This window comes from Lepidochelys kempii, chromosome 1, assembly GCF_965140265.1.
Source record: "Lepidochelys kempii isolate rLepKem1 chromosome 1, rLepKem1.hap2, whole genome shotgun sequence".
In the NCBI taxonomy this organism is placed as follows: domain Eukaryota; kingdom Metazoa; phylum Chordata; order Testudines; family Cheloniidae; genus Lepidochelys; species Lepidochelys kempii.
The window spans coordinates 43,300,716-43,314,772 of NC_133256.1; the positions used below are offsets into that span (position 1 = coordinate 43,300,716).

The 14,057-nt window shown below is 40.0% G+C and overlaps 1 protein-coding gene across 5 annotated transcripts in view; it reads left to right on the top strand.

The window, feature by feature from the left end:
- Nucleotides 1–14,057, top strand: part of CDK8 (cyclin dependent kinase 8) — a 197,984-nt gene that overhangs the window by 140,523 nt on the left and 43,404 nt on the right. For 3 of the 5 annotated variants that reach the window (XM_073340405.1, XM_073340395.1, XM_073340415.1), the window contains exon 5: nt 12,979–13,036. The exons of 1 other annotated variant lie outside the window; for it this stretch is intronic. In XM_073340405.1, coding sequence (XP_073196506.1) covers nt 12,979–13,036 — 58 coding nt within the window. Of the gene's footprint in view, nt 1–11,950; nt 12,634–12,978; nt 13,037–14,057 lie in introns of those variants that run through there. One more of the 5 variants, XM_073340424.1, reaches the window with a different exon arrangement.

A 14,057-nucleotide genomic window follows, 5' to 3' on the forward strand; every position in this document is an offset into this window, starting at 1 on the left:
TTTAGCACACAGTATATGCAATACTAATGAAACACAGTTTTACTTCATTTATGTACTCTTACCATATGCAGTTAAGTTCTTTCAGTACCATTAAATGAAGACCGAGGTTTAAGGAACATAATGCTTAAGCTTGAGATCTGTCTGGACCTCTCCAGTAGGTGTCCATTGTTTTTTTTTTTTTTGTGAAGAAAATTCATTTCAAAAAGACTTGCAATTGCTCAGATAAACAAATATGAAAGACTTCTTCTCTCCAGTAGGCAGATTTAGTTGATTCAAAAAAACATATAAATAGACTTCCTCATTATCGTTTATAATTGCTGGACTTCTCTTAGTCAACTGATTCAAATGACTTTTCTGGACATGTTTAGTAAGAACAATAATACCACTCTTGAGTACATCCTTTTATTGACATACACTCTCCCACAAGAATTAAATATTGATGTGTAATTCGGGAAATTCTTTGAAACCAACTAAAGATTATCAGGCCACACATCAGTGATTTATAAATAGGAAATTTCAGAGTGAACATTCTTATTCTTTAATGTACTTTAAACTATTATACCTTTTAAAAATGATAGGACAGTTATGCATGTAGACACTACAGCAGGGGTGGGCAAACTTTTTAGTCTGAGGGCCACATCGGTGTTGCAAAACTGTATGGAGGGCTGGGTAGGGAAGGCTGTGCCTCCCCAAACAGCCTAGCCTCCGCCCCCTCCCACTTCCTGCCCCCTGACTGCCTGCCTCAAACCCCCAACCCATCCAAACCCCCCTCCCCCCTGCTCCCTGTCCCCTGACCTTCCACACCCCGGAACCCCACTCCCTAGCCAACCGCCCCTGTTCCCTGTCCCCTGACTGCCCCCTAGGACCCCTTGCCCCTTATCCAACCCCCCGGCCCCCTTACCATGCTGCTCAGAGCAGCATGTCTGGCAGCCATGCTGCCCGGCCGGAGCCAGACACACTGCCGTGGTGTGCTGCAGCCCTGCTGCCCAGAGCGCTGCCCACACAGCGGCGTGGCTCCAGGGGAGTGGGGACAGCGAGGGAGGGGCCAGGGCCTAGCCTCCCTGGCCGGGAGCTCAGGAGCTGGGTAGAACGGTCCCACAGGCCATAGTTTGCCCACCTCTGCACTACAGCCTATAGTTGGAGCCCAGCTGACTTAAATATATATATAATATGTATGTTCACTGAAGAGCCTTTGGATCTAAAAACCCATGTGTGTGTATTATGGGCCACATCAGTCTCTCTATATGTTATGGTCTTCTCCTACTGTGACTTACTGAATCCTGTATCTTGTGAGGTTGGGAGAATACTTTTTGGGATACTAAATCTTTTGTGTTTGACTTTAAACCTTTCTGTATGTAACCCTTCTGTCAGTTGGAGTCGGGAGCGACAAGGGCCAGGTTCAGTATCTAGGGGTTCCTCTTAACAATACAAAACAGAACCAACTCAAGCCCCCACCAAGTAATCTGGGAAAATTAACCAGCATCGCTAGGCTCCTCTAAGAGCCAGTATTTCAGCTCTTGAAATCACTGAGTCTGTGTATAACAAAAGAGAACTTATAATAAAACGGAAAGGGAGCCAAGAATTAGTTTGAGAAAACACAACCACATTCAAAAGCATGTGACCATAAGCAAAACCTGACCCCACAGTGCATTGGGCAGTGTCCTTTGCCTCAGTTTCCCACTTGTTGTGGGAAAGTCCAATGAATGAATGTCCATTTAACACATCACTCCCCTTGTCCCCCATTCACTGCACCCAACTCACAGTTGGCTCTCCTTGATTAGCGAAGACCCAGAGTTCAGAAGTGTATTCATGGGGGTTCACCTCCCACCCCAGAAAGGTGGGGCACATGTTGAGCAATGACGCTGTGGTTGCTGTGCACCTCTGCAACTGGCTGTTTCGTGCTGCCTCCGCTGCTCCTCTCTATTGCTGCTGGTCGCTTGCTGCCATTGCTTTACTCTGCTGCTGTTGGAGCTCACGGCGGCTTCTGCACTGGCACGTTCTGAGGTTCCACTGCTTAACCCCAGGTCTTTAATGATTTCACTGGGTATCAGGGAACCTCATTGCCAATACAGCCTCTGCATTGTCTTTCCTTTCACCCCTGTCCCTACAGCAGGTCTAAGGTGTAGCCCTTAGGCCTGCTTATCAGTGCTTCTGCTCTGGTAATCAACTGGACAGAAACAATGACTCTCAATTGAGTTTAATTACCTTTGTCTTTAAACACTGGAGAGGGAAAGGTCAAATGGTGTCTGACTCTTTTTAGGCAGAGTCCACATCAGCAGGTAGAAACACCTGTCCACACTCCCTCGCTCTTTTGCTGGGATTTGGTATCCCTCCCTGCTTCGTGAGTAAGGTTCAGTTTAGGGTGATTTCCTCGATCAAGGCAGGGTAAGTGCAGTTCTGCTGCCCTTTACTCATACAATAAAGATAACAATATTTCATTACCTTTGCATTCAATATTAAAGTGATTTGTAACCCAACACCAGCCAAACGTGAGCATTTTGGCAAAGCAGCTCCATTCTGTTGCGTGCCTAGGCAGAGTAGGCCTGTCTAGGCAAACACAGTCCGTCCCTGAAGTCTTTTCCCTCAGCTCATCACCAGATGTCAGAGGACAGTTCATTCAGACCCTGCTTCCATGTATATACTCAGACAAAAAGGCTGAAAGTATATAACAGTAATTGAGAGTGAAAACATCCCGGGGATGTTGTAACTATCCCAAAAACAAGCATTATAAACCCAGGAAAATTCAGAGTTAAAGTTACTGTTAAATCCAAACACATTAAGATATAGAAATCAGAATAGGTAAAATATTTTTAAATAAAATAAAGTGGATTGTTTTTAAATTAAATACAATTTTCTTTTTCAAAATAAACCAATTTAAAATTATGACAACCATTGTTAAGGCCTAAACTAAGTATAGTCCATTAATCATTTAAATCAAATAAAAAAATCAAGCAATACATGTTTGTTTATGGACCTTTAAAGATGGCTAAACCGCTGTAGTAGTGGATATCCCTGGCTAAATTCCTGGAACTGGAGTTTGTTGAAGTGCTTAACCAGCTTTTGACAGCAGTAGCCTCTTCTGCAGAGACAAAGAATATTTTCTTCATTTCATTTTAACTAGTTCAGTTCAATGACTAGTTCATTCAAAGTTGAAAAATTGACTGGGAGTTGAAAAAGCAGGAAAGCTTGTTTTTCCTTTTACCGGTTTCTGAATAAAAATGAGATCTACTTTTAAAGTCTTGAAGGATGCTGTGACAATAAACAATCACTTTAATTAACTAATTACAGATAATACTTAATTTGTTTAATTAGTTAGCTTTAAATGCAAATAATATTTTGAAAAGAAAATTTTATGTATCAGCGCATTTAAGGTGATTTTATTTAATTAATAAATAATTTTGAAAAGTTTTTGTGCATTTTAATCAAATTCCAATTTTCAGCCAAATGCAGTTTAACACAAATTGCTAGTAAAAAAAAAATAATCATAATCTAGTAAATAAGAGATGTCATTAACTGTCTTCTAACATAAACGTAAAAATTAGGAATCTGAATAAAAGTATGTTAAGCTATATAATTACTTAACTAAATGTATAAAGATATAATCCTCCTTATGAGCAAAAAACCCCACATTTGATTTAAATCAATCTATCCTCCTGGAAATCCTCAGTTCAGGCACCCAAACATCCTTATGTCAGCTATGTAGAGATGTCATGCAATAACCATACAATTGTGATAGTGTATTAATGCTGGTGGGCCCAGATTAGATTAAACTGATTTTTAAAGACATTAGATTTTTGGGGGTGTTTTAATTGTGCATTTCCATACCTAATACATTTGAATATCTTTTTTTAAGTGTAACTGTAGTTCTGAATTTTCCTGGCTATGTAATGTGTGTTTGTGAAATAATTAAAACATTCATATATTTTCCCTTATGTCCACTAACCTTTCCCTCCTTCACATCCCATTACGCCTATGCATACAAACACCAGTTCATCTCTCCAGTCCTTTACACTTCCATGTGCTTGCATTTACAAACCGATTCTCTTTCCCTTGCCTTCTGTGTTTAGTAGGTCAGGTGCAATGGGGAGTTTATGAAAATAAATATTTAGGATTAATGGTGTTTTTCTGTTCTTCATGACTGAAAGTTTCTCTGTCAGCAGAGGCTCGCACGTAAAATCTTCTCCTTCAAAGAAACCACAAAGAATTGCCCTTTTTGAGTGTCTATCTGCCACTGTTCTCAATGGGATTGAAGCCCCAGTCTGAAAGATGGCAACTACCTCACATTGTTCTCAATCAGGGAGAAACAAAACCGTCATTGGAGAAGATGTCCCGTGTGTGCCAGGTGGCAGAGATGAGCATTATGAGCAGTTACTGAATGGAGGTAGTGGCCATCTTTACTTAAAGGCAGTTTGTGGTGTGAGTTCCATTGAGAACAATGGAAGATGGTAGTCATTTTGAAAGAGGGTAATTCCTTGTGGGTTTCTCTGAAGGCCTATCTTCACATTCTGCTGAAAGAGAAACTTACACTTGTGAAGAACTATGGAAAAATTGATCATTAAATTGAAAAATAGACCATAATCTTAAAATTATATTAAAAATTGCCCATTGTACCAAATTTACTGAAGTTTCACCTTTTTGCCAGTTTTTGTGTAAATAACTATACTTTACCTGGGATTATTTGTGAATGGGTGGGGGAAGGGGGAAATGGTCTGATGCATGGTGTTCGATTTCTTAAATGATCCATTCTAAAATCATTAACTCAGACTTATTAATGAACTCATAAATTCTGAAAAAAAATCATATTATACTCACTAAGTGTTAAAACTTTGGAATGCTGTATTCTTTATACATAACAAAGTGACTAAATCCTAACTTGAATTCAACATTAACTATTCAGCTGCGATTGGATGCTCCTTAATATTCTGGAGATGTGGTCAAATTTATATGTGAAAGATGAAGACCAGAGGTCTACCAGTGCCCATGCCTTGCAATCCTTGGTATGCAGTCCTGTGGATTTAACTGTCTTGCACACCTGATGATGGAGGGCCCCTACCATAAACTCTCCAAAACCAAACAGATTGCCCACCAATTGATAACAATCGGGGGTTGCAAATTTACAGGTAGTGATTGACACCCATTTCTCCACTGTAAAAGCAGCTTTCATCTTGGTGTCTGTGCACTGCATGGCTGGGGTGAACTTGGCACACAACTCCAGAAAAGTATCTGTCTGCATCCGAAAGTTCTAAAGCCACTACTGATATTCCCAGATTTGCATTGCAATCTAATCTCACCACTTGGTTCTTGTTGTACAGACCCAAAACTGCTGCTCCATCATGTACGGGTTCTCCGTGATTTCCTGTAGCAGTTGGTCAGTTTCATTTGTGGTCTGTCATCCGCTCATTATCAGTATATCCCTGCTGTATGTCTGGCTGTTACGATTTTGCAAAAGAATGATTTGTCCTGCCCTTTAAATGGACAAGAGCACTCCAGCGGTCTGTGCAATGTGACAAGATGGAAAATGGCATGAAAGAGTAGTTTATGGGATGGAACAGAGATTTATGGGAATTTGACCCCAAACTCCTACAGTTCCCTGACAGGAGTGATGGTATTTCACAATACACTGAAAAGATTTCTTACAGGGTAATGTGCCAGATGGTGGCATGGAGGACATGAGGATGCCTATCTACAGTGTCACATGTCTTCTGCTGATACAACCTGATGCTGTGAGAACATGCTACATTACAAAGGCAACCAAATATAAATGCACTCCACTGAAATAGCTATGGTGATAGCAGTGTGCAGACAGAACTTTTGACAGTAAAACTTTCAGGTGTGGACATGGCTTTACACTCACCCAGTCTTAACGCATGAGCTCTGATCAGTGATCCACAAAAATGCATGATGGGATGATTTTAAAATTCCGGGATGATTTTGCAAGTTTGCAAATGACACTAAGCTGGGGGGAGAGGTAGATACGCTAGAGGGTAGGGATAGGGTCCGGAGTGACCTAGACAAATTGGAGGATTGGGCCAAAAGAAATCTGAGGTTCAACAAGGACAAGTGCAGAGTCCTGCACTTAGGAAGGAAGAATCCCATGCACCGCTACAGACTGGGGACCGACTGGCTAAGTCGCAGTTCTGTAGAAAAGGACCTGGGGATTACAGTGGACGAGAAGCTGGATATGAGTCAGCAGTGTGCCCTTGTTGCCAAGAAGGCTAACGGCATATTGGGCTGCATTAGTAGGAGAATTGCTGGCAGATCGAGGGAAGTGATTATTCCTCTGTATTTGGCACTGGTGAGGCCACATCTGTAGTATTGCATCCAGTTTTGATCTCCCACTACAGAAGGGATGTAGACAAACTGGAGAGTCCAGCGGAGGGCAACAAAAATGATTAGGGGACTGGGGCACATGACTTGCGAGGCGAGGCTGAGAGAACTGGGGTTATTTAGTCTGCAGGAGAGAAGAGTGAGCAGATTTGATAGCAGCCTTCAAATACCTGAAGGGGGGTTCCAAAGGGGATGGAGCTCGGCTGTTCTCAGTGGTGGCAGATGACAGAACAAGGAGTAATGGTCTCAAGTTGCATTCGGGGAGGTCTAGGTTGGATATTAGGAAACACTGTTCCACTAGGAGGGTGGTGAAGCATTGGAATGGGTTACCTAGGGAGGTGGTTGAATCTCCATCCTTAGAAGTTTTTAAGGCCCGGCTTGACAAAGCCTTTGCTGGGATGATTTAGTTGGTGTTGGTTCTGCTTTGAGCAGGAGATTGTACTAGATGACCTCCTGAGGTATCTTCCAACCCTAATATTCTATGAGTCTATGACTATATAGTTTGAAAAAAAATTTTAGCAGTGTTTATTACCCCTTTTTGAGGTACTTACACATTGCAATAATGGAACCGACATACCTTCTCCTTGTGCAAGTTACATAAGTTTTTTCTGAGCAGCAGCCGTGTTAGTCTGTATTCGCAAAAAGAAACGGAGTACTTGTGGCACCTTAGAGACTAACCAATTTATTTGAGCATAAGTTTTCGTGAGCTACAGCTCACTTCATCGGATGCATTCAGTGGAAAATACAGTTTTTCTGCATATCATTATACTAGTATAAGTGTTAGTGTGATTTATAATGAAAAGTTTCTCTTGCTGTTAGAAAGGTAATGGAACATACCTCACCTCACTGAAAATGTACAGCTTTATTACACTCCTCAAAGAATTTCTTCTTTTTTTAACTTGTCCACAGAAAAAAAGATGTAATCACTCATTCCTGCAGTATGCTGATACCTTGCATGTATGATTACTATGCAGTTACACTAATAAAGCCTTGCTGGAGCCTTTTATAGGAAATAATTATTAATCCTGCAAATAAATTGCCTTGAGGTACTTATTTTTAATGTGCTTTATTTATATATCCTAATTTTTTATGAGATGCTGCTCAAAAAATTCATTTAAAAATCATAAATATGTTTTTACACAATAGGATAATGGCTCCAATATTCTTAATAATGAAATTTGAAAACTTGCCTAAAAGCATGTTTCTGTGATAAATTGTAGTCCCCTCTTCAGAGTTATTGGGAACAACAATATTAATTCTTTTACAGCTCAGATTTCCTTGTTGGTGTAGGTAGGGGAAAAAGTAGCAAAATAACTAATAATCGTCCTCTTTGCAGTGGCTTAAACCAAAAAATTCAAAGCGAGAGCTCTAACTGTTAAATTTACCACCTTCTAGCTCGGTATTGCAGTATAAGGGTTTATATAAAATCAGCCACTATTAAGGGACCTCATTAAGTCTTTAAATTTTCTGTATTTTTCTCAAATCACGTAACATATTTTTTTATTTTAATGCAGCTTTGATTCACCCACAAAAAATGTTAGCATTTGAGGAATCTGTGCCCATCTGATTGCAAGGCAGAGACTAGTTTGTAAAACACATTGTTTGTATGAAGACCTGAGAAAATGGTGGCAGAGACAGGGAAAAACTACCAAGATTAAGAATTGAAGGGTCATAATGATAAGTAGCCCAATTCTGTGGCTACATCTAGTACTCCTGGGGGATTTCTGCTCCAAAAAAATAAAAATTCTGCACACAATATTTTAAAATTCTGCATATTTTATTTGTCAAAATAATACAATATAATCAGACCAGTTTCAATTATATTAGTAATTTCTTTCAAAATACCTGTCAGCAGGTATGTTGGTAACAATACAGATGATAAAGATTCAGGAAATGTTATTTAGACAAATAGATTACTTAATAGGCATATTAATACAGAACTTTGACTAATAATTAGGGCCGACAAAGGATTTTTAAAAGTTTATTTACTTTTGCAGGAGATAATGCTGCCCACTTCTTTACAATGTCACCTGAAAGTGACAACAGGCATTCGCAGAGTACTGTTGTAGCTGGCGTTGCAAGGTATTTACGCGCTAGATATGCTAAACATTTGCATGCCCCTTTATACTTCAATCACCATTCCAGAGCATATACTTCCATGCTGATGGCGGGTTCTGCTCTATAGTGATCCAAAGCAATGCAGACTGATGCACATTCATTTTCATCATCTGAGTCAGATGTCACCAACAGAAGGTTGATTTTCGTTTTTGGTGTTTCGGGGAGTTACCAAATTGAAGTGTTGCTCTGTTAAGACTTTTGACAGTATGTTACACACCTCGTCCCTATCAGATTTTGGAAGGCACTTCAGATTCTTAAACCTTAGGTCGAGAGCCGTAGCTATCTTTAAAAATCTCATATTGGTACCTTCTTTGCGTTTTGTCTAATCTGCAATGTTCTGAAAGTATTCTTAAATCGAACAACATATGTTGGGTTGTCATCCAAGATTGCCATAACACGAAATATATAGCAGTACGCGGTTAAAACCACGGAACAAGAGACGTATGATTCTCCTGCAAGGGGTTCAGTCACAAATTTAATTAAGGCTTTTTTTTTTTTTTTTTTTAATGCACGTCATCAGCATGGTAGCATGTTCTCTGGGATGCTGGTTGAAGCATGCAGGGGCATATGAATGTTTAGCACATTTACCCCATAAATATCTTGCAACGCCAGCTACAAAAGTGCCATGTGAATACCTGTTCTCACATTCAGGTGACATGGTAAATAAGAAGTGGGCAGCATTATCTTCTGGAAATGTAAACAAACTTGTTTGTCTTCACGATTGGTTGAACAAGAAGTAGGACTGAGTGGGTTTGTAGGCTCTAAAGTTTTACATTGTTTTGTTTTTGAGTGCAGTTATGTAACCAAAAAAAAAGGAAAATTTGTAAGTTGCACTTTCATGATAAAGAGATTGCACTACAGTACTTGTATGAGGTGAATTGAAAAATACTAGGGCTGTTGATTAATCACAGTTAACTCACACGATTAACTCAAAAAAATTAATCGTGATTAATCACAGTTTTAATCATACTGTTAAACAACAGAATACCAATTGAAATTTATAAAATATTTTTGATGGTTTTCCACATTTTCATATATATTGTATAATGTGGTGTAACTGAAATTAGTGTGTATTTTTTCTTATGAATATTTGTACTGTAAAAATGGTAAAACAAAAGAAATAGCATTTTTCAATTCACCTCATACAAATACTGTAGTGCAATCTATCTTGCGAATACAACTTACAAATGTAGATTTTTTTGTTAATAACTGCATGAAAAAAACAAAACAATGTAAAACTTCAGAGCCTACAAGTCCACTCAGTCCTACTTCTTGTTCAGCCAGTCACTGAGAGAGAAACAAGTTGGCTTACATTTACAGGAGATAATGCTGCCCTCTTATTTACAATGTCACCAGAAAGTGAGAACAGGCATTTGCTTGGCACTTTCATAGCCAGCATTGCAAGGTATTTATGTGCCGGATATGCTAAACAAAAGTCTTAAAAGAACAACACTCTGATGCGGAAACTACAGAACCTGAACCACCAAAAGAGAAAAACAACCTTCTGCTGGTGATGTCTGACTCAGATAATGAAAATGAACATGCATCGGTCCATACTGTTTTGGATTATTATTGAGCAGAACCTGTCATCACCATGGAAGTATATGCTCTGGAATGGTGATTGAAGTATAAAGGGGCATACAAGAGTTTAACATATCTAGTGCGTAAGTACCTTGCAAATACCAGCTACAACAGTGCCCTGCGAATGCCTGTTCTCGCTTTCAAGTGACACTTTAAACAAGAAGTGGACAGCATTATCTCCTGCAAATGTAAACAAACTTGTTCGTCTAAGCAGTTGGCTGAACAAGAAGTAGGACTGAGTGGACTTGCAGCCTCTAAAATTTTACATTGTTTTATTTTTGAATGCAGTTTTTTGTACATAATTCCACTTTTGTAAGTTCAACTTTCATTGTAAAGCGATTGCACTACAGTACTTGTATTAGGTGAATTGAAAAATACTTTTTCTTTTGTTTTTTTACAGTGAAAATACTTGTAATCAAAAATAAATATAAAGTGAGCACTGTACACTTTGTATTGTGGTGTTGTTGAAATAAATATATTTGAAAATTAGAAAAAATCCAAAAATATTTATAATAAATGTAAATGGGTATTGTTATTAACAGTGCAATTAAAACTGTAATTAATTTTGTTTGAGTTAATTTGTTTTGAGTTAATCATTTGAGTTAACTGCGATTTAATTGACAGCCTTAGAAATAATTCATTTGAACTACAATACAGAAACTTATTTCCCCGCAACCTTCAGGAGCACTGCAAGGCTTGGGGGAGTCAGGGGTAACAGAGGAGCTGAGGGCAAGGGAAGCAATTATTGGGAAGGAGCCTGGGAGTGAACCTGGAGGGTTGTTGGTTGTGGGTGGGAGAAATATGGGACAGGGTTGTTTTTTTGGAAGGGGGAATAGAGTTCGGGAGCCTCCCTGTGCAGACCATTGCAGACCCCTAGCCTTTCCCATTCAGTCAGACACATCTGCCCCTGTCCCGGTGTGTCCCTGCAGCCCATCCTACCCTGTCCCCATATGGACCTGCAGCCCCCCCTCTCATTCAGCTCCTTGCCCAACGCTGTCACCCCACTAGCACCTGAGCCTGCACCCCAGTCTGCCCCCACTAACCCTTCGGAACCCCGGTCTGTGACCCGCAGTAGCCCGGTGTGCCCCGCTCTGTCCCATGCTGACTCCATCTGGCCCTTCTGTGGGGGATGCATCCTCTCTGCAGGCTGGCTGCCTTCTTTTCTGGTGTGTCAGCAGCCCCGGTCGGCAAAAGGTGTAACCGCAGTTCCAGCTCTGTGGAGAAGAAAAAAATGGGGGGGGGGGGGCATGAATTCTGTATGTGCGCAGTTGTGCAGAATTTCCCCATTAGTAATCCAGCTTCACACCACTGGTGGCAGCATATCGGGTATGTATAACTACACATCATAGTGAATAGCAGGCTGCCTTTGCACTGTGGTGCAACACTTTCATTGAAACACTTTCACAAGAAACACTTCAGTGAAAGGTTGTGGAAGGGACCTGGCTGGGTGGAGCAGCTGGAGTCTTTCTCTGTTTCTGGAATCTTTCCCTGTTAAAAATTGCAGTCTAGATGGGATAGCATTGCTTGGGCATGTAGGGTTCATACCCAAAGACTCGTAGATATTAAGGTCAGAAGGGACCATTATGATCATCTAGTCTGACCTCCTGCAGAATGCAGGCCACAGAATCTCACCCACCCACTCCTGCAATAAACCTCTCACCTATGTCTGAGCTATTGAAGTCCTCCAAATCGTGGTTGAAAGACTTCAAAGTGCAGAGAATCCCCCAGCAAGTGACCCGTGCCACATTTACAGAGGAAGGCGAAAACCCCCCAGGGCCTCTTCCAATCTGCCCTGGAGGAAAATTCCTTCCCAACCCCAAATATGGCCATCAGCTAAACCCTGAGCATGTGGGCAAGATTCACCAGCCAGATACCCAGGAAAGAATTCTCTGTAGTAACTCAGATCCCACCCCATCTAACATCCCATCACATACCCACTTTGTTCAGGTGTATCTTTACTCACCTAAGCAGTGCCTCATCACCTACACTGCTGCTTATACCCATGCAAGGGCTGTGTGTAGGGTATGTACTCTACATGCCACCAGAAGGAGAGTGGAGTGTAGGTCTGTTATCAGTGGTGTTTTGTTTTGTTTTTTTTTAAACAGAGTAAACGAACCTAAACTTAACTCCTTATTTCCCAAATTAGAAGTGGGTAAACTCAGTGTACCTGAGTTTATGCTCAACTACGCTACTTCATAGTATAATGTTTTAACTCATTTCCTTAGTATAGAGAAAAGGAAGAGAAGAGTCTTTCTTCTTAATATTTGGCGGCCATTATAGCAGTGGGAGAAGCATTTAGGCAATAGTTTTAAGGATATGCTTTTATTTTCAGTCTTAAAGCTGGATGAATTAGTGTACTATATCAATCTGGGATAGTAAATTTAGACTGATCATGTAGATTTTCTGTGGAACATATATATTTATATAGTGACATTCAACCTGTATCTTGAGATTTTTCTTGTTAATGTAAAATGTCTGTCTGAAGATGTGCCTAATGACCCTGGGCAAAACATATGTTGCAGAGATGACATCTTACATCCAGGTTCTTTGTTGTTGTTTTTTAAGTGGGATGGGGAAGAGGCAGTGAAGTACCAGATGTGCACCCTGGTGAGTGATGTTCATAGAGTGATGTTTCTGGAAGTCTTGAAGGCTCATGCTTGCTTGCTATTGCAGGTGGAAGAAAGACACCACAATGGCAGTTAGTCTGGGGAACATAATTTAAATATCCCTGGAAAAAGGAGATTGTGAGGGAAAACCTGAGAGGCAGAGGTAGCAAAGGAAAGCCTGTCTTTTGGATACTTCCACAGCCTTATCATAAAGTAAATATCTATGACTTTATCATGCTGCATTTGGTTTAAAACTGGTGAAACAAAGCTAATTTATTGTTTCAGAGACAAATGTTATTTAGGTTTATCTTGGTATATGTATTGTATATTTATTTTTTTTCCACAGAAACCTGCTAATATTTTAGTTATGGGTGAAGGTCCTGAGCGAGGAAGAGTAAAAATTGGTATGTTATATCTTTGATAAGTCCCAGTGTAGCATTTAAGTTAGAATGTTCTGAAGGTGCAGTTGCATCACTTAAGATAGTTACTTAAAATATTAGTATGTGACTGGAAACTTTATCAAAAGCTATTTTGAGTGACTGGCTTTTTGATATCACACCTCTGCACCAATTCCCAATGGTGCACAGCTACAGCCTCATCAATGAAAAGGGGGAAAAAATCCCTATGCTATTATATGGGCGCGTGCTGGGAGGGGGATTAATATGGGACAAAGATAATGGTCAGCTTGGAAGAGTGAAGGAAAATAAGTAAGATTTTAAATGACCTCCTTTTACCACCAAAGTGCCAAGACACTAACTTACTCCGTATTATAAAATCTAAATAGGGAACTGTTCACTATTCCGAATATTAAATTTTATAATAAAAGTGAGAGTGACTGTTGATTTATGAACTGCCCTTGAAAGGGTAGCCAGATTTCTGGGGGAGACAGGAAGCAAAAGGAGTCTTAAAAAGTCCAGAAAACGTTGATTAAGAGAGAGACATTTGGTAACAACTAACACTAAATATATTCAAAATGGTGAGGGGGAAGTAGGGTGGGGGGAAGAAACTGAAACTTTCCCACTATTTTATCTTCTGGTGTGAACCACTTTTCTCAGTGAAAGGATAATTTGCAGAATCTCCAAATCGTTCTATAAAGTCTATTTTAAAAAGTAACTAAAAATAATCTAACCATAGTCTAACAGTAATGAGCCACACCGTGGCATGCACTAGTTCATCATTGATGCACCAGTAGCCTTCTAATGCACACCCTGTATTGTTATACTAATATAGTTAGGCAGTCCAGTTTGGCAGAATTTTTTTTTAAACAGATTGTTTTTCACTTCTGACTTTTTCTTTTATGAGACGATTCTTCCGCAGTGTCACTCTGTGTTCTTTGGTGGTTTTAACCAACTGTTGATCACTAAATTGCTAATCAAGGGTGGAATTTTCCTGAGGTGCTCGGCACTGGTCTAACTCTGCTCCCAT